The 16,260-nt window shown below is 41.6% G+C and overlaps 1 protein-coding gene across 2 annotated transcripts in view; it reads right to left on the reverse strand.

Annotated features, from left to right (window-relative positions):
* lin7a (lin-7 homolog A (C. elegans)) overlaps positions 1-12,369 on the reverse strand; it is a 51,124-nt gene extending 38,755 nt beyond the window's left edge. For both annotated transcript variants that reach the window (XM_085386929.1, XM_085386930.1), the window contains exon 1: positions 12,289-12,369. In XM_085386929.1, coding sequence (XP_085243055.1) covers positions 12,289-12,325 — 37 coding nt within the window. In that variant the 5' untranslated portion in view covers positions 12,326-12,369. The remainder of the gene's footprint in view (positions 1-12,288) is intronic.
* Positions 12,370-16,260: the final 3,891 nt, after the last annotated feature.

Below are 16,260 nucleotides of genomic sequence, written 5' to 3' on the forward strand. Positions count from 1 at the left end.
CCATAATTATCAAATGTTTTACTTGCAACTGAGCAAAGAAGGCTGACAAAACAAATGAAGCATAGTTCAAGATAACACCAAGTATACGCTCAACGCCCACATGGCATTCCTGTTACATGCAAGGTCTATGAATAAACTTCAGCTGGAGGTAGTATAGGAAATGCAATTCCATCCTTGACTAACCACCACGGTTATACAATAACAACACACATGAAAACTACCAGATTTAACGTGTTTTACTAACATCTGAGGGAAGGGCTTTGAAGTTGGGGGTGCTGGTGTGTGTGCACACGTCAGGCATACACAGTCAATCTTGCAACTATAAAGTCTCCATAGAGCTGTCAAGATAGGCAATAAGCCTGTTTGCAAACAGATGACTAGAACCTATAAGTGTATTTTACCCAGCTGAAGAGCCAAAGGTATAGGATGAGTGGATCGATCAAGTCAGAACTAAGCTTAAGAAAAAACAATCTGTTATGCTTAGAAGGCTGACTAAAGTAAATGAAATGTCTCAAGCTTTAGTCTTTGTCAGTCAAAACGCACTGGCACACATGGTTATAGAAACTGTGAGTCGATGACTTTTTATGTGGGAACTTTGTGAATTGTTTTTTGTCTAATAACTAAAAGTCATAGCAGAAAAATAAAATAAACAATGACCAGAAAATCACCGCTTTAGCATCTGGTTCATTTTTTTTCTGTTTATCCATTTCAGGGTTGCGCTGAGGCTGGAGCCTATCCCGGCTGTCATAGGGTGAGAGGTACACGCTGGACAGGTTATCAGTCTGTTGTAGGACTAATACAGAAAGACAGACAACCATTCATACCTATAGCCATTTTAAAGACACCAGTTAACCTAACAGGAGTGTCTTTGGACAAAGGGGAGGAACTGGGATTCATAGGGGACCGAAGGATGTCTCCCTATTGCATTAACTAAAATGGAATAAACAAAAAAACATAACAACTAATAACTATTACTCATCTCTCATCATCAGCCTGACCCCCCACATGCACATACATGTTCCTGGTCCACTTCTAAACCATTTGGTGGAGACAACCAATCCTTTCCTTCACGCTCAACAACTCTCAGCCTTCTAGTTTCTGCCTGTCGGCCTCGTCATGCCTCTTTTCTCGCCTTTGTGTCCACATGCTTTGCCTTTTCTACCTGTACATTAAATCAGCACAGTGAGCCCTTGCCTTTGATTTCTGCATTCCTTCTCGTTCATTTAAAGACATCTGCTAACGCTACACTTCACGGGGATCGTGGCCCAAATGAGTGTTTTCCCTAAAAATGCAATTCACCACCATTCAACTCTGGATTTTACTGACTTTTACTCCAAAGTTAAAAAAAGAAACAAACCAAAAAACCCCACAAATTTATGCTGGGGGGGGGGGGGTTCAATGTGCCCAGATGTGTTCAACATCTGTAAAAAAAAATTTTACACTCATTTCAATGAAAATTCTACTTCGTTGAGACGTGCAAGACTGTCAAATTTTGCATATCTCTGAGGCAAACAGATGGTATGCAATTAAGTCATTCTCACTGTGTACTCTGACAGATTCTTCTCCAAAGAAAGAAGAAAGGGTGTTGATGTTGCTGTATCTAAATGAGGATATTTTTTCTTATGAATAATGACACAAGAAAAAGTATCTTTCTCTCTAATTATCTGCCAGAAAAATAAAACAAGAAGGTGTCCCGAAGTGTAAAGGAAAACCATGGGTTGTAATTACAGAGCATCTCTATGAGGAGTAGTGACATTGGTCGGAGTAAATGAGCATCAAGATGCAGTTACAGTGTAATGTACTGCTGCCATATTATAAAGAGTGATGACACCAGGAGAGATCCCGTCAGCAGTTAATTTCCCTCTGCTATACGAAGGATGAGGGCATTCTCATTAGTGATACTTACTAATTAAACGAGCCGAGTTCTGGGTGACCTGATAGCTGAGTGGGTAGGCTTCAAATGCCCCGAGCAGCGAGTCCCAAGTTTGATTCTTGGCTGGCAGGATTATTTGTTCTCTTACACTTTCGCCCCCACCTTGATTGCTGTAGGAGTTACTGACTGAACAAAGGCTCCAAAGTCATCCAGCCCAAGTTTTCTTTAGCTATGTAGCTGTCAGGAGTATAAGTAGACTAAATTTTCTCAGAACTAATTTTTTCACTCTGTGCAGTAACATTTATGAAGGTCTCTAAAAAACCCACCAAAACAACATTAATTGCAGCATTAAAGCCACTAAAATGTGGATTATTTTCAACTGCACAAGACAGATTTTATTACCGAGTCTTTCCTGTGCTTTTATGCTCTGATATCATCAGTTCAAGGGAGTCTAGCGCTTCAAACAGACTTCAAATACCCAGGCAAAGGCTTTTTCACTATCCAGAGAGATTCACGTAGTATTCCTTTTCACATCTCAGTGCGAGATCCTACATGAACGTGACCGGAAAACTTTGAGCAAAGTGTGCCAGCTGTATTCACAAAGAGACTGGGAGATAATTGAGATCTGAACTTTACATTGAAATTTCCTATCGCTCTGGGTCACTGGTGATGATGTTCACTTTTGGTCTGCTTTTAATCATATTTGAAAGAAAAACATTTTTAATAATATAAAAGTACCAAGGAAGCTTTTATTTGTTTAAAAAAATGGATAACTTGATTGTAGCTGAACTTGTTACCTCAAGTTACATCAAGTTGAATATAATTGAGCCTGGCCAAGCAGTTCTACTTGAAAATGACTAATTTTTTTACAAAGGCAAATACAAAGTCTTGGCCATATCTAGCTGTTCTTTCTTGATTTTCTTTCTTCTTATTCAGGCTGCTCCCTTTAGGGGTCACCACAGCAGATGATCTACTTCCACCTGAGCATCTTCTTCTCCTGTGTGGTCTTTCTCTTTTCCTCCTGCCCGGCAGCTCCATCTTCAACATCTGTTTTCCAGTATATCCACTATCCCTCCTCTTTACATGTCCACACCATCTTAGCCTTGCCTCTCTTACTTTCCCTCCAATCTGCTCAACCTGAGCTGTCCCTCTGATGCATTTTTAATCCTGCCCGTCCCATCACCCCCAATAATAATCTTAACGTCTTTAACTCTGCCACCTCCAGCTCCGCCTCCTGTCTTTATGATAGTGCCACCATCTTTAAATCACACATCATCGCAGGTCTCACTACCATCTTGTAAACCTTCCCTTTCAATCTTTGTGCTATCCTTCTACCACAAATTACCCCTGACACTCGTCTCCACCCACTCCACCCTGCCTCCACTTTGTTCTTCACCGCTCTTGTGAACCATCCATTGCTTTGAGAATTTAACCCCAGGCATGTAAATTCATCGACTTTCACTATTACTTTTTCTTTCAGCTTCATCTTTCTTGACTTTCTAACTAATTAAAATTAAATAGAGAAGGAGAATAAGGAAAACTGCTGAACAGGGACATAATCAGTGGAAGAAACTGATTATAGCATTGTAAGAGATCCCAGCTGAGGATTTGTTGATAGATTGTGTTATAAGTGCCGAACTCCAAAGATGAAAACAAGAGAAAAAAAAATTATAAGTACCAAAACTGCAGTTCCTCTAACTTCCACTTTAGGCTAACTCTATAAGTGAGTCAATCTCCACAGACTCCCTATTACAATGCCCAACTTTAAACATAAATAAACACATTTAGAGGCGCCTGGTACAAAGAACAGTTTTGGTTTCTATTGCTAATTTTTCCAGTAATTTTTCTCATCTGTACTGGATTACATCTCCAAAACCACAGACAGTGTCACCACCCAGAAACGGATCACCATGTACCCCAACCAGAAGCCTTGGATGAACCGGGATGTTCGTCTCCTCCTGAAGGCCCGCAACACTGCCTTTAGGTCAGGAGATGCACACGCCTACAGTACAGCCAGGGCTAATCTAAAGAAGGGCATCAAAAAAGCCAAACACCATTACAAAAAGAAGGTAGAAGAACACTTCTCCAACTCCAACCCCCGACGCATGTGGCAAGGACTCCAGACCATCACAGACTACAGGACCACCAAACCCTCCCCCGCATCCTCTGATGTCTCCTTCCTCAACGAGCTCAACAACTTTTATGCTCGTTTTGAGCGAGGGAACCCCACAACCACAACCAAAGCAGACATGACGCCAGACCACCAACCTATGACTCTCTCCCCCACCGATGTAGGAGCGGTGCTGAGCAGGATCAATGTCCACAAGGCTGCAGGCCCTGATGGCATCCCCGGGCGTGTTCTCAGAGCGTGTTCTGGGGAGCTTGCAGGAGTGCTCACAGACATATTCAATCTGTCCTTGGCCCACGCTGTGGTACCGGCCTGCTTCAAATCCACCTCCATCGTCCCCATACCCAAAAACTCCAACCCATCTTGCCTCAATGATTACCGCCCAGTAGCACTCACCCCCATCATCACTAAGTGCTTAGAGCGACTGGTCCTAGCACACTTCAAATCCTGTCTCCCCCCCACCCTGGACCCCCACCAATTCGCATACCGCCGGAACAGGAGCACAGAGGATGCAGTCTCCATCGCAATGCACTCTGTCCTCTCACACCTGGACAACAACAACACCTACGCCAGAATGCTGTTTATAGACTTCAGTTCAGCATTCAATACAATCCACCCCTCACAACTCATCAGGAAACTGACAGACCTGGGCATCAATTCCCTCATCTGCAAATGGTTACTGGACTTCCTGACCAACCGCCCCCAACATGTCCGGCTGGATAACCGCTGCTCATCTACCATCACAATGAACACCGGTGTACCACAAGGCTGTGTGATGAGCCCTTTCCTCTACTCCCTCTTCACCCACGACTGCAGACCTGCTGATGGTTCCAACACCATCATTAAGTTTGCAGATGACACCACGGTGATTGGCCTCATCAGTGACAACGATGAGGCCGCCTACAGGGAGGAGGTGGATCGTCTGGCTGAGTGGTGCGACAGAAACAACCTGCTGCTTAACACCGAGAAGACCAAGGAGCTCATCGTGGACTACAGGAGGAATGCTGACCCACATCCACCCATCCACATTAAGGGGACGGCTGTGGAGCGTGTGAGCAGCTTCAAGTTCCTGGGAGTCCACATCTCCGAGGATCTCACCTGGACGACCAACTGCTCCAAGCTGGTCAAGAAGGCTCACCAGCGCCTCTTCTTCTTGAGGACTCTGAGGAAGAACCACCTGTCCTCAGACATCCTGGTGAACTTCTATCGCTGCACCATCGAGAGCATCCTGACCAACTGTATAACAGTCTGGTACGGGAACTGCTCTGCCTCGGACCGGAAGGCATTGCAGAGGGTCGTGAAAACTGCCCAGCGCATCGCCGGAGCACCACTTCCTGCCATAAAAGACATCTACAGGAAGCGGTGTCTGAAAAGGGCTGGGAAAATCATCAAAGACCCCAGTCACCCATCACATGGACTCTTCACCCTCCTGCCCTCTGGGAGGCGCCACAGGAGCCTCCGGACTAAGACCACCAGGTACCGGAACAGCTTCTTCCCCACAGCTGTCAGACTCCTGAACTCTGCCTCCTGACATCTGACCCACGTTAAACTCATGGACTGAACATACACACACCCACAATGGACAACTGTACCCTCAAACACAATAATAACATGGACTGAACCACCACTCACAACCACTAGCACTTTATATAGCCTCTGTAGAAACTATCTACACCCTCACTTATCTTAACTGCACTACTGTATAGCTCTGTGTAAATAATCATTCTGTACATTCGATAATCTTTAATCCTACAACTGTTTACAACTTGCATAGTTCCCATTTCTGTATAGCTGTATATCCCAGATTCTGTAAAGTTATTTATTTCATATTCTGTATAGTTTTTCATATTTATATCCTGTTCATATCCTGTACATAGCTTGTACTCACTACAGCCTGTACATACTTATAGTTATAGAATATTCACAACATACTTCATACCGTGTACATTATAACATACCATAATAGACCCATTTCTGTAATATACTCACATATCTATATTATTGCTAATATATATTATAATATATCTATATCACTAAAGCACTTCTGGATGGATGCAAACTGCATTTCGTTGCCCTGTACCTGTGCATGTGCAATGACAATAAAGTTGAATTCTATTCTATTCTATTCTATTCTAATTTTTCACTCTATGATATTCTGTATTTATTTATAATCCATAAAGCCCCAACTTTTGGGAATTGAGGTTATATAAACTAACAGCCTAATATTAGAAAATGACTAGAGCTAACTATTACCTAGCTAATAGCTAACTAATAGCTAGCTATTAGCTAGCTAACTATTAGCTAGCTAATAGTTAGCAAGCTAACTACTAGCTTGCTTGTTTACATTGCTATTTCTAGAGGTGTACATTGGACCTCTTAACCATGTCTATGTTGTTAGCATCTTTTGGAGCATTTGAATGATTTAATTCTCTGACAAATACTGTGTCTTACCTTTTGGCAAATTCTGCTAGCTCTAGTTATTTTGGATGACTGAAGTTCTTGAAATATTTTATCAATATGCTGTCACCAATCAGCAAGTATCTGGAGTATTGATTGGAGATGAATGCAGCTTCTAGACAAACCAGCAACTTATATATTGAACAGAACACATGATGTAATCCCTTTCCTAGAACAGTAGTTCAATATTTCTCATTTTAAATTTTACAATGTAAAAAAGTATCTAAAACAAATATTGCGGTATAAAATGATTATATAGCTGCCACTGTCTGTGTGGCATTATACCCTGAAAACATCAGGCTGTGACTAAAAAAGGTCATCCTCATCATTTGTTGATTAGAGAAAAGGCACAGAGCTGAACAAAGCCACAGTAACACGTAATAAAGGCTTCAACGCTCCACAACACTGTTGAGGGGATGTTTTTGCACTGGGCTCTGTTCCCATTTCCTGACATAATTAGTCATTTATAGCAGTTTACAAAATTTAGCCTAATCCATTTTCAGTATTAAAAGTGTCAGTTTGACAAAACTGCAACAATGTAAATAAACACGTCCGCGTCTGTCTGCGTTTATTAAACTGCAACGCTGAGATTTAAACCTGCGATCCTCTTTTCAAATACTAACTCTAAATGAAATGCTGCTTTCCATCTCGGAGGGTGACAGGCAGAAAAAGTCTCTAATGACCTTTCTCTGACGGGAATCGCACCTTTGTACCCTGAGAAATGCTATCCAGATGTCATGCATCTGGGAGTAAGTTGTCCTGAAAAGCCCTGCCGCTGCCACTTTGACCTGGGTGCCCTTGGCAACTCTGCTGCTAAAGGCAGTGATAAAAACAAAAGAAATCACAGTCTGAATACAAAAAAATGGGACAACCAAGTTCTCTCCTCATGCCAAGAGAATAAGCTTTAATTTGTCCAACTGCAGCGATTCCACAAGAAATAAATCACTCCTAGAAGGGTAATGGCTCCTGCAGGAGCCTGTGGCGAAAACAGAGCCAGAAAACATCACACTCTTATTGTCGTCTTCATCCTGGGTAATTACTGGGCAATGTCCCTCCAAGACAATTACTGAGAGAACCTTTATTTCTGCATTAACAGGAGGCCATTTAAAATATAGACAGCTATAAGTGACGTCAGCTTGTCAGCACCTCCTTAATCCCTTAAACACAGCCATGTGCATGAGTGGATGTGATGGAAATATGTTCTAGCTGCAAATGGATGAACTCACAACGATCTCTCAGATCTTGCAGTTATTCATTTCACTGTGCTAAGACAAGAAGACATAAACTGTATAAAAAAATGTTCTATTCCAAAGGTCCCTGCAACACAGTGAGGAAAAACAAAATGATTCATAACGGGTTCCTTCTACTGTTGACATTTGAACTGATCACGACCTCGCAGGAAGAAATGCACTGCTGAGAAACCACTTTCTTGTACATGCTGTACAGCTGTAGGTATAAGGAACATAACCGCAATCTTCTAACAATGATAAACCAATGCATTCACCCCTAACACAGTTTCAACCTGTAAATGGCAAATGGACTAGTTCCTAAATAGCACTTTTTCTACTCTGCTTGACCAATCAGAATGCTTTGTGTAACATGTGTCATTACCCATTCACACAAACACTTTTTTCTCTGTCTAAGCACTTTCCATCTAACTTATCTTATCTAACTTTTGTAATCTAGTCTCATCTAACTTTCACAATGGGAACGACTCAGAGTTCAGATTGTTGCCCAAGGATACTTTGGCAGGAGCACCCATGGATCGAACCACTAACCTTCTGATCGGTAAATGACCTTCTCTAAATCTACCTTCTAATCCACGGCCACCCTAAACCTCTGTAACAAGCAGCTAAATTCAACAATTTTACATCTATGTTTTTGTATTCGGGGGAATGGAGAATTTGTACTAACTAAAACAGATACAGCATGGATATTAGAGTGAGTGTAAAGAGTTAAAATCTTCCTTCTAGCTATGGTCAGTGCAATATCCAACAATTGGGTTTGTGGAAATGCGCGTGAAGCCCAGGCGTAATCACCAACTCGTTTGGGGTTGAAATGAACAATGGCAGCAAAGTGAGGGACGAATAAAGATTGCTTTGCAGCTTCTAAATGAACAGACTGGTGGGGATAAAGAACCGATCAGTGTCTTCATCCCATAGCATGTGGTGCAGAAGAGCTAGGAACAAACATCTAATCTTCCAACCACAGGTTCGGGGTTAACTTGTTAGCTCGGAAAACTGCAAACAGTGGGGGCTTTTGAGGGGAGACTTCCACACCACGTTCCTTGTTCTACAATTGTTAACACCAACTACATAATGCCAGGCGTCTACTGCACATCATTCACTGGTTAAACTGATGAAAATCTCCATCAACTTTTTGCTCAATTAAAGACTCTAAATGAAAGTTAGCGGTAGATGCCATTACATCATGGATTGGTGATGGATCCTTTGTCACCGTCACCATCTTTGTGTTTTAAAACAAGAGGTAACCAGTGATTAGAGGATCTTACTGTGAAACTAAGAACACTTTATACTCACTGGATAGCAACTTAAAATTACAAGTCATTAGCTAATGAGTATAGACAATCCCCCTCTCTGACTGTAATAATGACAATATCGTACAAAACTGACTTCATGTTTTAATCAATACATCCTGAAATTAGTAACCGAGTCCAGAAACTCATCAGGAAAGTGTTTACTGAGGCCGTAATCTCACAGATGTCTACACAAGCAGTGTTTTAGACACAGAGTGGTCAACCCTGCTGGCATTCCAGACATTTTTTATAAAGTGAAGGACTTTAATGCAATTAAAAGGAAGGACTACAATTCAGCAAATGAGCTTTATTAGTTCAATGTTTTTTGAGCTGAATTCTGGACCAGGCAGACCATTATAAAATAATGAATATGACACAAAAAAACACAACCAGTTAACAAGTAACACAGATTAACACACAAAACTGAAATGGAGAACGTGGCCAGCATTATCCTGCCATCAGCGAGTAAGCATTTCACTGGAAACATGCAGCTTGCCGGCGTTGTCATGGTACTGGTACTAAGTTTCTGAACAATATGCAGTTTATTTTTTGAATATTCTATGTGATTCTTAGGTTCATAGTTATATTTATGTCATGTATAAAGTATGCTTTGGTTCTGTGTGGTTTTCGAGTTTTTTCCGCATTGTCTAGTCTTCTCGTGTGTTTAGTCTCGTTTTCATGTTTGTTTTTCTCTTGTCTCTGTGTCTGATGTTCCCTTTCTGTCTCCTCAGTCAGTCATCTCCCCACGTCTGTTTCTCCCCAGTCCCCGAGTCAAGCCTGTGTGATTAGTCTTCATCTCCATGTTTATCATACTTCCTGTTTTATTTTGACAGTCTCGTCTCTAGTGTATAGTGCACTCAGTTTCGTTTCCCCTGTCCCGTTAGTCTGCATTAGGTCCAGCTATGTTGCCACCTGTTGCCCATCCTCTCGTTATCCTATGTGTATTTTAGTCCTCAGTCTTACTCTGCTCGTTGTTGCATCGTCCACTCATGCTATCTTTGCGGTCCTTGTTTCCTGTTCTGTTGGTTCTAGTTTTAACCTTGTGGGAGTTTCTGGTTTTTTGTATCCTTGTTTTTTCTTTGAGCTTTCAAGCTACAGCAATAAAGCTGCCTTACTTAGTTCATTCCATTGTCTCTGGGTCCTGCATTTGGGTCCTGAAATATAGCCGTACCTAATAGATGTTTAAATTTATCTCTGGAAGTTTCAGTCACAGTGCCCTCTGCTCTCACTGTTTCATACAGAAAGGTTTTCATCTCCGGTGTGTGTCAGTTTGCACTTACATAAATGCCAGATCTACTGAGAATAAAAGGCTTTTTTAAAAATTATACAGCGAAGTTCAAATCCATTGTTCTCTACGGTGCTTGCTTATCACAGTCATTTCCTTTGACAATAACAGGAAGGCCAATGATGTAATATCTTTTCATCCTGCTGTGACCCTGCAAGCCAAGTGGGAGCTCTCGAAATGAACATCTCTGTTCCTTTTCTCCCTGCGTGCATTTGACAAACTCAGCAACCCGGCAGCAAAAGCCTCCACCCAAAAACGAGAGGAGTGCACCTTTTCATTAGCAATTATAGTGTTTTCACCAAAGTGGCAGGATCCGAGGACAGGAAGCCTATAATGTTGCCTGGCTCTGACAGCTCCTGCGTGAAACTATCATTACTACTGTTTGTGCCATTACAGCTGCATTTTCCAGATTGTGGGTATGGATCAGGCCCCGTGTGTACACACGAAGGTCACAGCTGAGTCACTGCCCAAGCAAATGACTAAGATCAGACATGGCTGAATGCTGACAATTTATCAAGTTGCAGGACATTGCTCCTTGCCTTGCTGTTTAAAAATCTATTTATCAGCTTAGCAGAGCCTCCTTTTTTAAAAATAAATCTATAGTCTACTATGAGACATGGGTGGGAAAAGCTTAGGTTGCATTGTTTATCTCATTGCTGGATTCAATCTGTGGCTCATTTCATTAACTCTGCATGTACAGCACTTCTGCAGCTTCCCAGCAGATTGTGCACCTGTAAAGCTTCACTGCCCTCAGACATTAAATTTCACTGAAGAACAAATTGAACATACGGAAGGGGAAAAAATAGTATACTTTAGCAGTAGATGTTAATGTGGTTAATTACTTAAATCACCAATAACAAGTGACATCAGTCAGATTAATCCCTGCAGAATAATTAATAAAGAGTATTTATATACTTCCCTCATGTGGTTTGGGAGGAGAGCTGACGCTGGCTTTACTTGGCACAGAGTAAAGCGTTAAGGTGTCTGCTTTCTCTATATTTGACGGTATCCATTCCCTATGCAAGGCTTGCGCAATATTACATTTCACCAGCGGATCTGCATTTGGTCTGAATGTGCGACTGGGAGGATTTTTCAAAGTGACCTCAAAAATAGACTCCTTTAAGATGAAAGTGTTGAGTTGTAAAGGGCATCTTCTCAAGTGTACAGGACATTTTGTACTTCCTCAAATCTCCCAGAGGAATTACTATGATATTACGAGAGACCTTAGTGTATTTTAAATATCTGTACAGCATCTTTAGGTGGGAAACTGAACATTTTTTCAGCCTGCATGCATTATTATTGTATCTTATGAATGAGATCAGGGGACTAATGTGTGTCTAAGTTACAAAGTCTGTAATTACTAACAGCTCTGAACGCTAACTGAGATGAAAACAAAACAGGCTATAGGCAACATCACAGGACATTAACCCTCAACTGCGGTTTGTTTGCACACCGCTTCCAACAAGTACAAAACACAACATCTACACCCTGATGAGGGAACCAATCAGCCAGTCTTGCACCTGTCCAGTTCAGATAGCCTGAGAAGTTATCTCCCGTCTAACAAAGTAGATTTTTCGTGTCAAGGCGCTTTAGGATTTGAGCGTTATTGTCTCCGCCAGATGAAGATCAAAAAGCGAGCTTTAACGGGACAATGTTGCCAAAGGGGTTACATAATACAGATGAAATTAAACGGGACGCCTTGTAAGTGGTTTAAGGGTATTAATTTCAAGATGTTCGTGCTCGCAGAAACCCCCTCGGTAGTTTGACGAAAGAACTGAGCGCTCCGGTCTGGAAAAATACACGGACGGAACCGACGGGCTTTTATTTCGAAAAGCCAGAGCTCATATTGCCTTGAAATAGCGACTCGCGCAGACGATGTGTAGGAAATCCGAGCTGGACACACACACCAAAAAACATCAGAATCTAACCAAATCCTCGCTCAAGTTTTGGGGGGGGGGAAATAATCTCTCCGGTGACATGCACAGACTGCAAAGCTCCGAGCGCCTTACCTCGATCCAGTGTGAGCGGTTGGACCACTGTCGCCATGACTGCTGTTTACTGGAGACTGAAGAGCCTACAGGAGCTGCAGCAACACAGGGGGAGAGAGAGAGAGGTTGGGAGTGGCTGGGAGAGGATTAGACTATCTCCATCCATCTCCGTCACCTGGTGCTGTTATCAGCTGTTTTGCACTTTATGCGCTGTTGTTTACGCTCTTAATGAAAAATAGTGTTCACGTTTTATTTGGCTTTTTTTTTTTTTTTTTAAATAGAAAATCATTTGAATTTTTCAAGATGAAAAGGAATTTGATAACATATAAAAACCAAAAAATACATTAATTTTTTTTTATTCTTTACATTAGATCAAAAATATACTGTCTACAAAAAAGTGTTGGAAGCGCTTTAAAAGTGCACTCTTTCTAATGGCCAGCAGGGGGAGACTCTTATGGTTGCACCAATACCTTGGCTTTAATTTATGATCTCAGGAAACTGTTTCCCCGATTAGTTTATGGTCGCAAATGCTAGTTTTGGGCCTCACTGAATACACCATAATGTTTAATTGAATAACTACGGACTTATTTAGATTAAAAAGGTAGACTAAAGCATAGTATGTTTTACTATGATTTACAAATCACTTGCCTATGAGGATGCAACGTCTCTTAGTGTCACATATTCCTCACATATGTCTTGATGCATGCTCAATCATCCAGGTAAGTAAATCCCAAAAGGTTGATTCTGTTCATCTGGATGAAAACGTTAGGTCCAGATGAACAGAATCAACCTTTTGGGATTCCTCACATCTGGTTTCAAAGCACCTTCATGCTTTACAACAGGGCTCTGAGAGGTCACAGTGCCTACATTTATCTTTAATACACAATCTTTGGATTAATCATGCGCTGTATATAAAAGATGGACTTGTGAAAACTTTGCCATACTCTGCAGTTTTTCTAATGGCTAACAGGGGGCAAAAAGTCTGATCGTATAGCGTTGCAGTCTGACAATCATATATTTCATTTCGTTTTGCAAGCTACATTTAATTTGAAAAGCTGAGTTAATGTAACCTTATCTCAATGAATGAAATCGATAAATAAAAGACGTCCAGCTTTTCAGGAGAAAGAGTAATGTGGTAAGTTCAACAGAGAATGCGGCCGTGTTGTATTCAAAGTTTTAATGTTGAACATATTGTTTAAAAAACAGGATATAGGCCGCAGCTGTGATATCAGAGTTCCCTTTTCTTGATGGGTTTTCAGCAGCGTTTGGGAACTTAATTGCAATGTTCTACTCTTACGTAGGCACAAAAGGTTTTGTGAAAAGCACTGGTCCTGCTTCCAGACAGTCCAGTTCACCACAAAAGTGTTGCACAGAGTTACAGTCAGGACTCTGTGCACAACTCTGTCTTCTTGCATACCAAACAGGGTGAGCCATTTCTTAAAGAACCTGCCTTTGTGAATACAGACAATGTAAAACTGCCAGAGCACACCTCTTCTTTGAATTGATTTAAGTCCACATATTACTGAACATGTTTATTTTTTACAGTTTATCATAGCCATCTTCTTCCACTTATCCTATTCAGGGTTGCAGGGAGGCTGGAGCCTCTCATGGCCTTCACAGAGTGAGAGACCCTTTATTTCCCTGTAGGAAAAGCAATTCTCTGCATTTATCCCATCCTTAGTGTTTGAGGCAGTGGGCTCGTGGGATCAACTCCACACTTCAAGTCTGTGCCTTGGTCAAGGGCACAATTACAAGAAAATTAACCCAGCATGTTTTGATTGTTGGACAAACTGGAGCAGTTGGAGGCCACGGAGGTGTGGGGAGAATAACCAAACACCACATACAAGGGCGTTACCTTTGCCATGATTCAACCCTAGAATCGGAACTAACAGCTAGTCACCGTTACTACAAGATGATTTTCTATTCAGTGCTGTCTACTTGACTCGATCTTTATATTCCTGAATATCGAGAGAGCTCTGCATTCTGACATCAGGAGTGTTACTCAGTTTAGGCTCATAAAAACAAGAGGTAGCCTGACTAGTGCTCTCATGGGACACATAAGATACCTTTTAAAAGAAGAGGGATGGCGGACCTTAGTCATTAAGCTAATAATATGTTGAAAAACAGTCAAAATTGGTATTCCATCTGTCACAGTAATGTATTTGAAAAGTTTCACCATATTGCAGTCAACCAGCTCGACCTGGATTGCATGCTGAATCTCACAATGATGCTCACATGTGTGTTTTGTGCACACATGAACACTTACACAGCTATAATCCTTGCACTTCAGAGATCAGGTGATTGCAACCAAGCTTGTCGTGAAGGCTCATTGTGAACCACTGAGGCATACCGCCTGTTATCTTCTCTCCTGGGTACATGCACTGCATACAGCCAGATAAGGACCGAATGACGGTAGTGAACCTAAATTGGAGGGCTTAAGAATTAATCCTCATGTTTATGTGCTACCACAGAATGGTGCCAAACCGCTGGTTCTCTTCATTTACTGTAGATCTGTTGCCTAATGGTGCCTGCTGCTTTGGCGTGTCTCATATATGGGCAGACATTACAGCTGACAGAAGCCATGCTCAACAGAAATAAGAAGAGATTCCCAGGTTGGAGAGATGCTAAGGCAGCATGACGTGTCACATGGCTCACAAAACATGACTTCGCCATGACAAATGCAAGTTGTAAACATGAATACACACCTGAGGCAATGACTAGCACTTATACTAATATGTGCACAGCTGTTCAGAGCAAAACCTAGGCTCATAAATACAGATATTTTACTTAAATCCCATTTATCTTGTCATGCATTGCACTAAATATTTTAGCCCACACCCAGCTGGGAGGCAAATACCACACCTCTTTACCTCACTTCACTTCAAATTGGCTGCTATATCTAAAACATTAAATAAATTTAACGTACCCCTGTTGTATATCATTTAAATTCCATTCTCAGCACTTTTAAATATTTAACAGCTTCCTCTGCATTTGAATTAAACAGTTTCTAAACTTGCACGCTTCTTACAAACACATAGTCCTTAAGTAAAAGCAAGTTCAATCCACCAACAGTCCCACACAGCTGTGTGCAGATGCAAAATAGTGGTGAGTGGTAGGCTGCAAGGACGGTTTGAGAGGGCGAGGGCTTAGAGAGCACACAGAAAGAGGGCACGGCGAGATTACAGGCTTCCATCTATATGGGCTGGAATACAGGTCTGCTTTTTTTTTACGAGGTTGGGATTATGCTGCACTGGTCTTTAAGCCGCAAAGCTGCAAGTGAATTGATTTCTGAAATGCCTCCACTTCCACGGAAGGAGATGCAAGAGGCCATGTGGACAGGGCAAATACAGACGGCTGGACTGTTTGCCTAGCAGATCAAAGCTCAGCGCATTAGCCAGTGTGCAAGTTCTATTTGTATCTTCAATTCCCATCAGTACCCATTCAAATTGAATTCAACAGGTAAGGTCATATGGGCATTTGGGGAAAAATTGGAACCTTATTCCTTTTCCTGCCACACATTCGTAAAAAAGATCAATATCACTCACATGGCTTTGATAAAAGGCTAATAAAATCCGTAAAGGTTAGATTTTGTTTGGTTGACTCAGAGAGTAAAGCTTTTATAAAACAGTAGCTCGAATATATCCGACTGTGGTTTTACGGTGAGGGAAACAAGTATTTCACTAAATGATAACATGGGTTTCATTTCCAGGTAACAACTGCTTATTAAAACAGGCCATTATTAAATTTGTCAACCATCGACTCCAATCCTTGTGCCGCACTGACTGTGATCCATCCGGCATGCCACAGTGGGAAAAAAAAAAGATGAAAATTTCCTGTTGAGCGATAACGTCTCGAAAATAAAGTATTTATTGGATATTTTGTGTTAGGATGACAGGCTGCTTTTCCACAGCAGCTGGGTTGCTTATATTGCTCCATCAGACGGTGCCAGGCAGATAATGAAAAAAACATCATCTTGAAAAACGTGTGACAGAT

This window comes from Rhamphochromis longiceps, linkage group LG17, assembly GCF_057381845.1.
Source record: "Rhamphochromis longiceps isolate RC_006_pf linkage group LG17, R_longiceps_female_GT1.1, whole genome shotgun sequence".
NCBI classification, from domain to species: Eukaryota; Metazoa; Chordata; class Actinopteri; order Cichliformes; family Cichlidae; genus Rhamphochromis; species Rhamphochromis longiceps.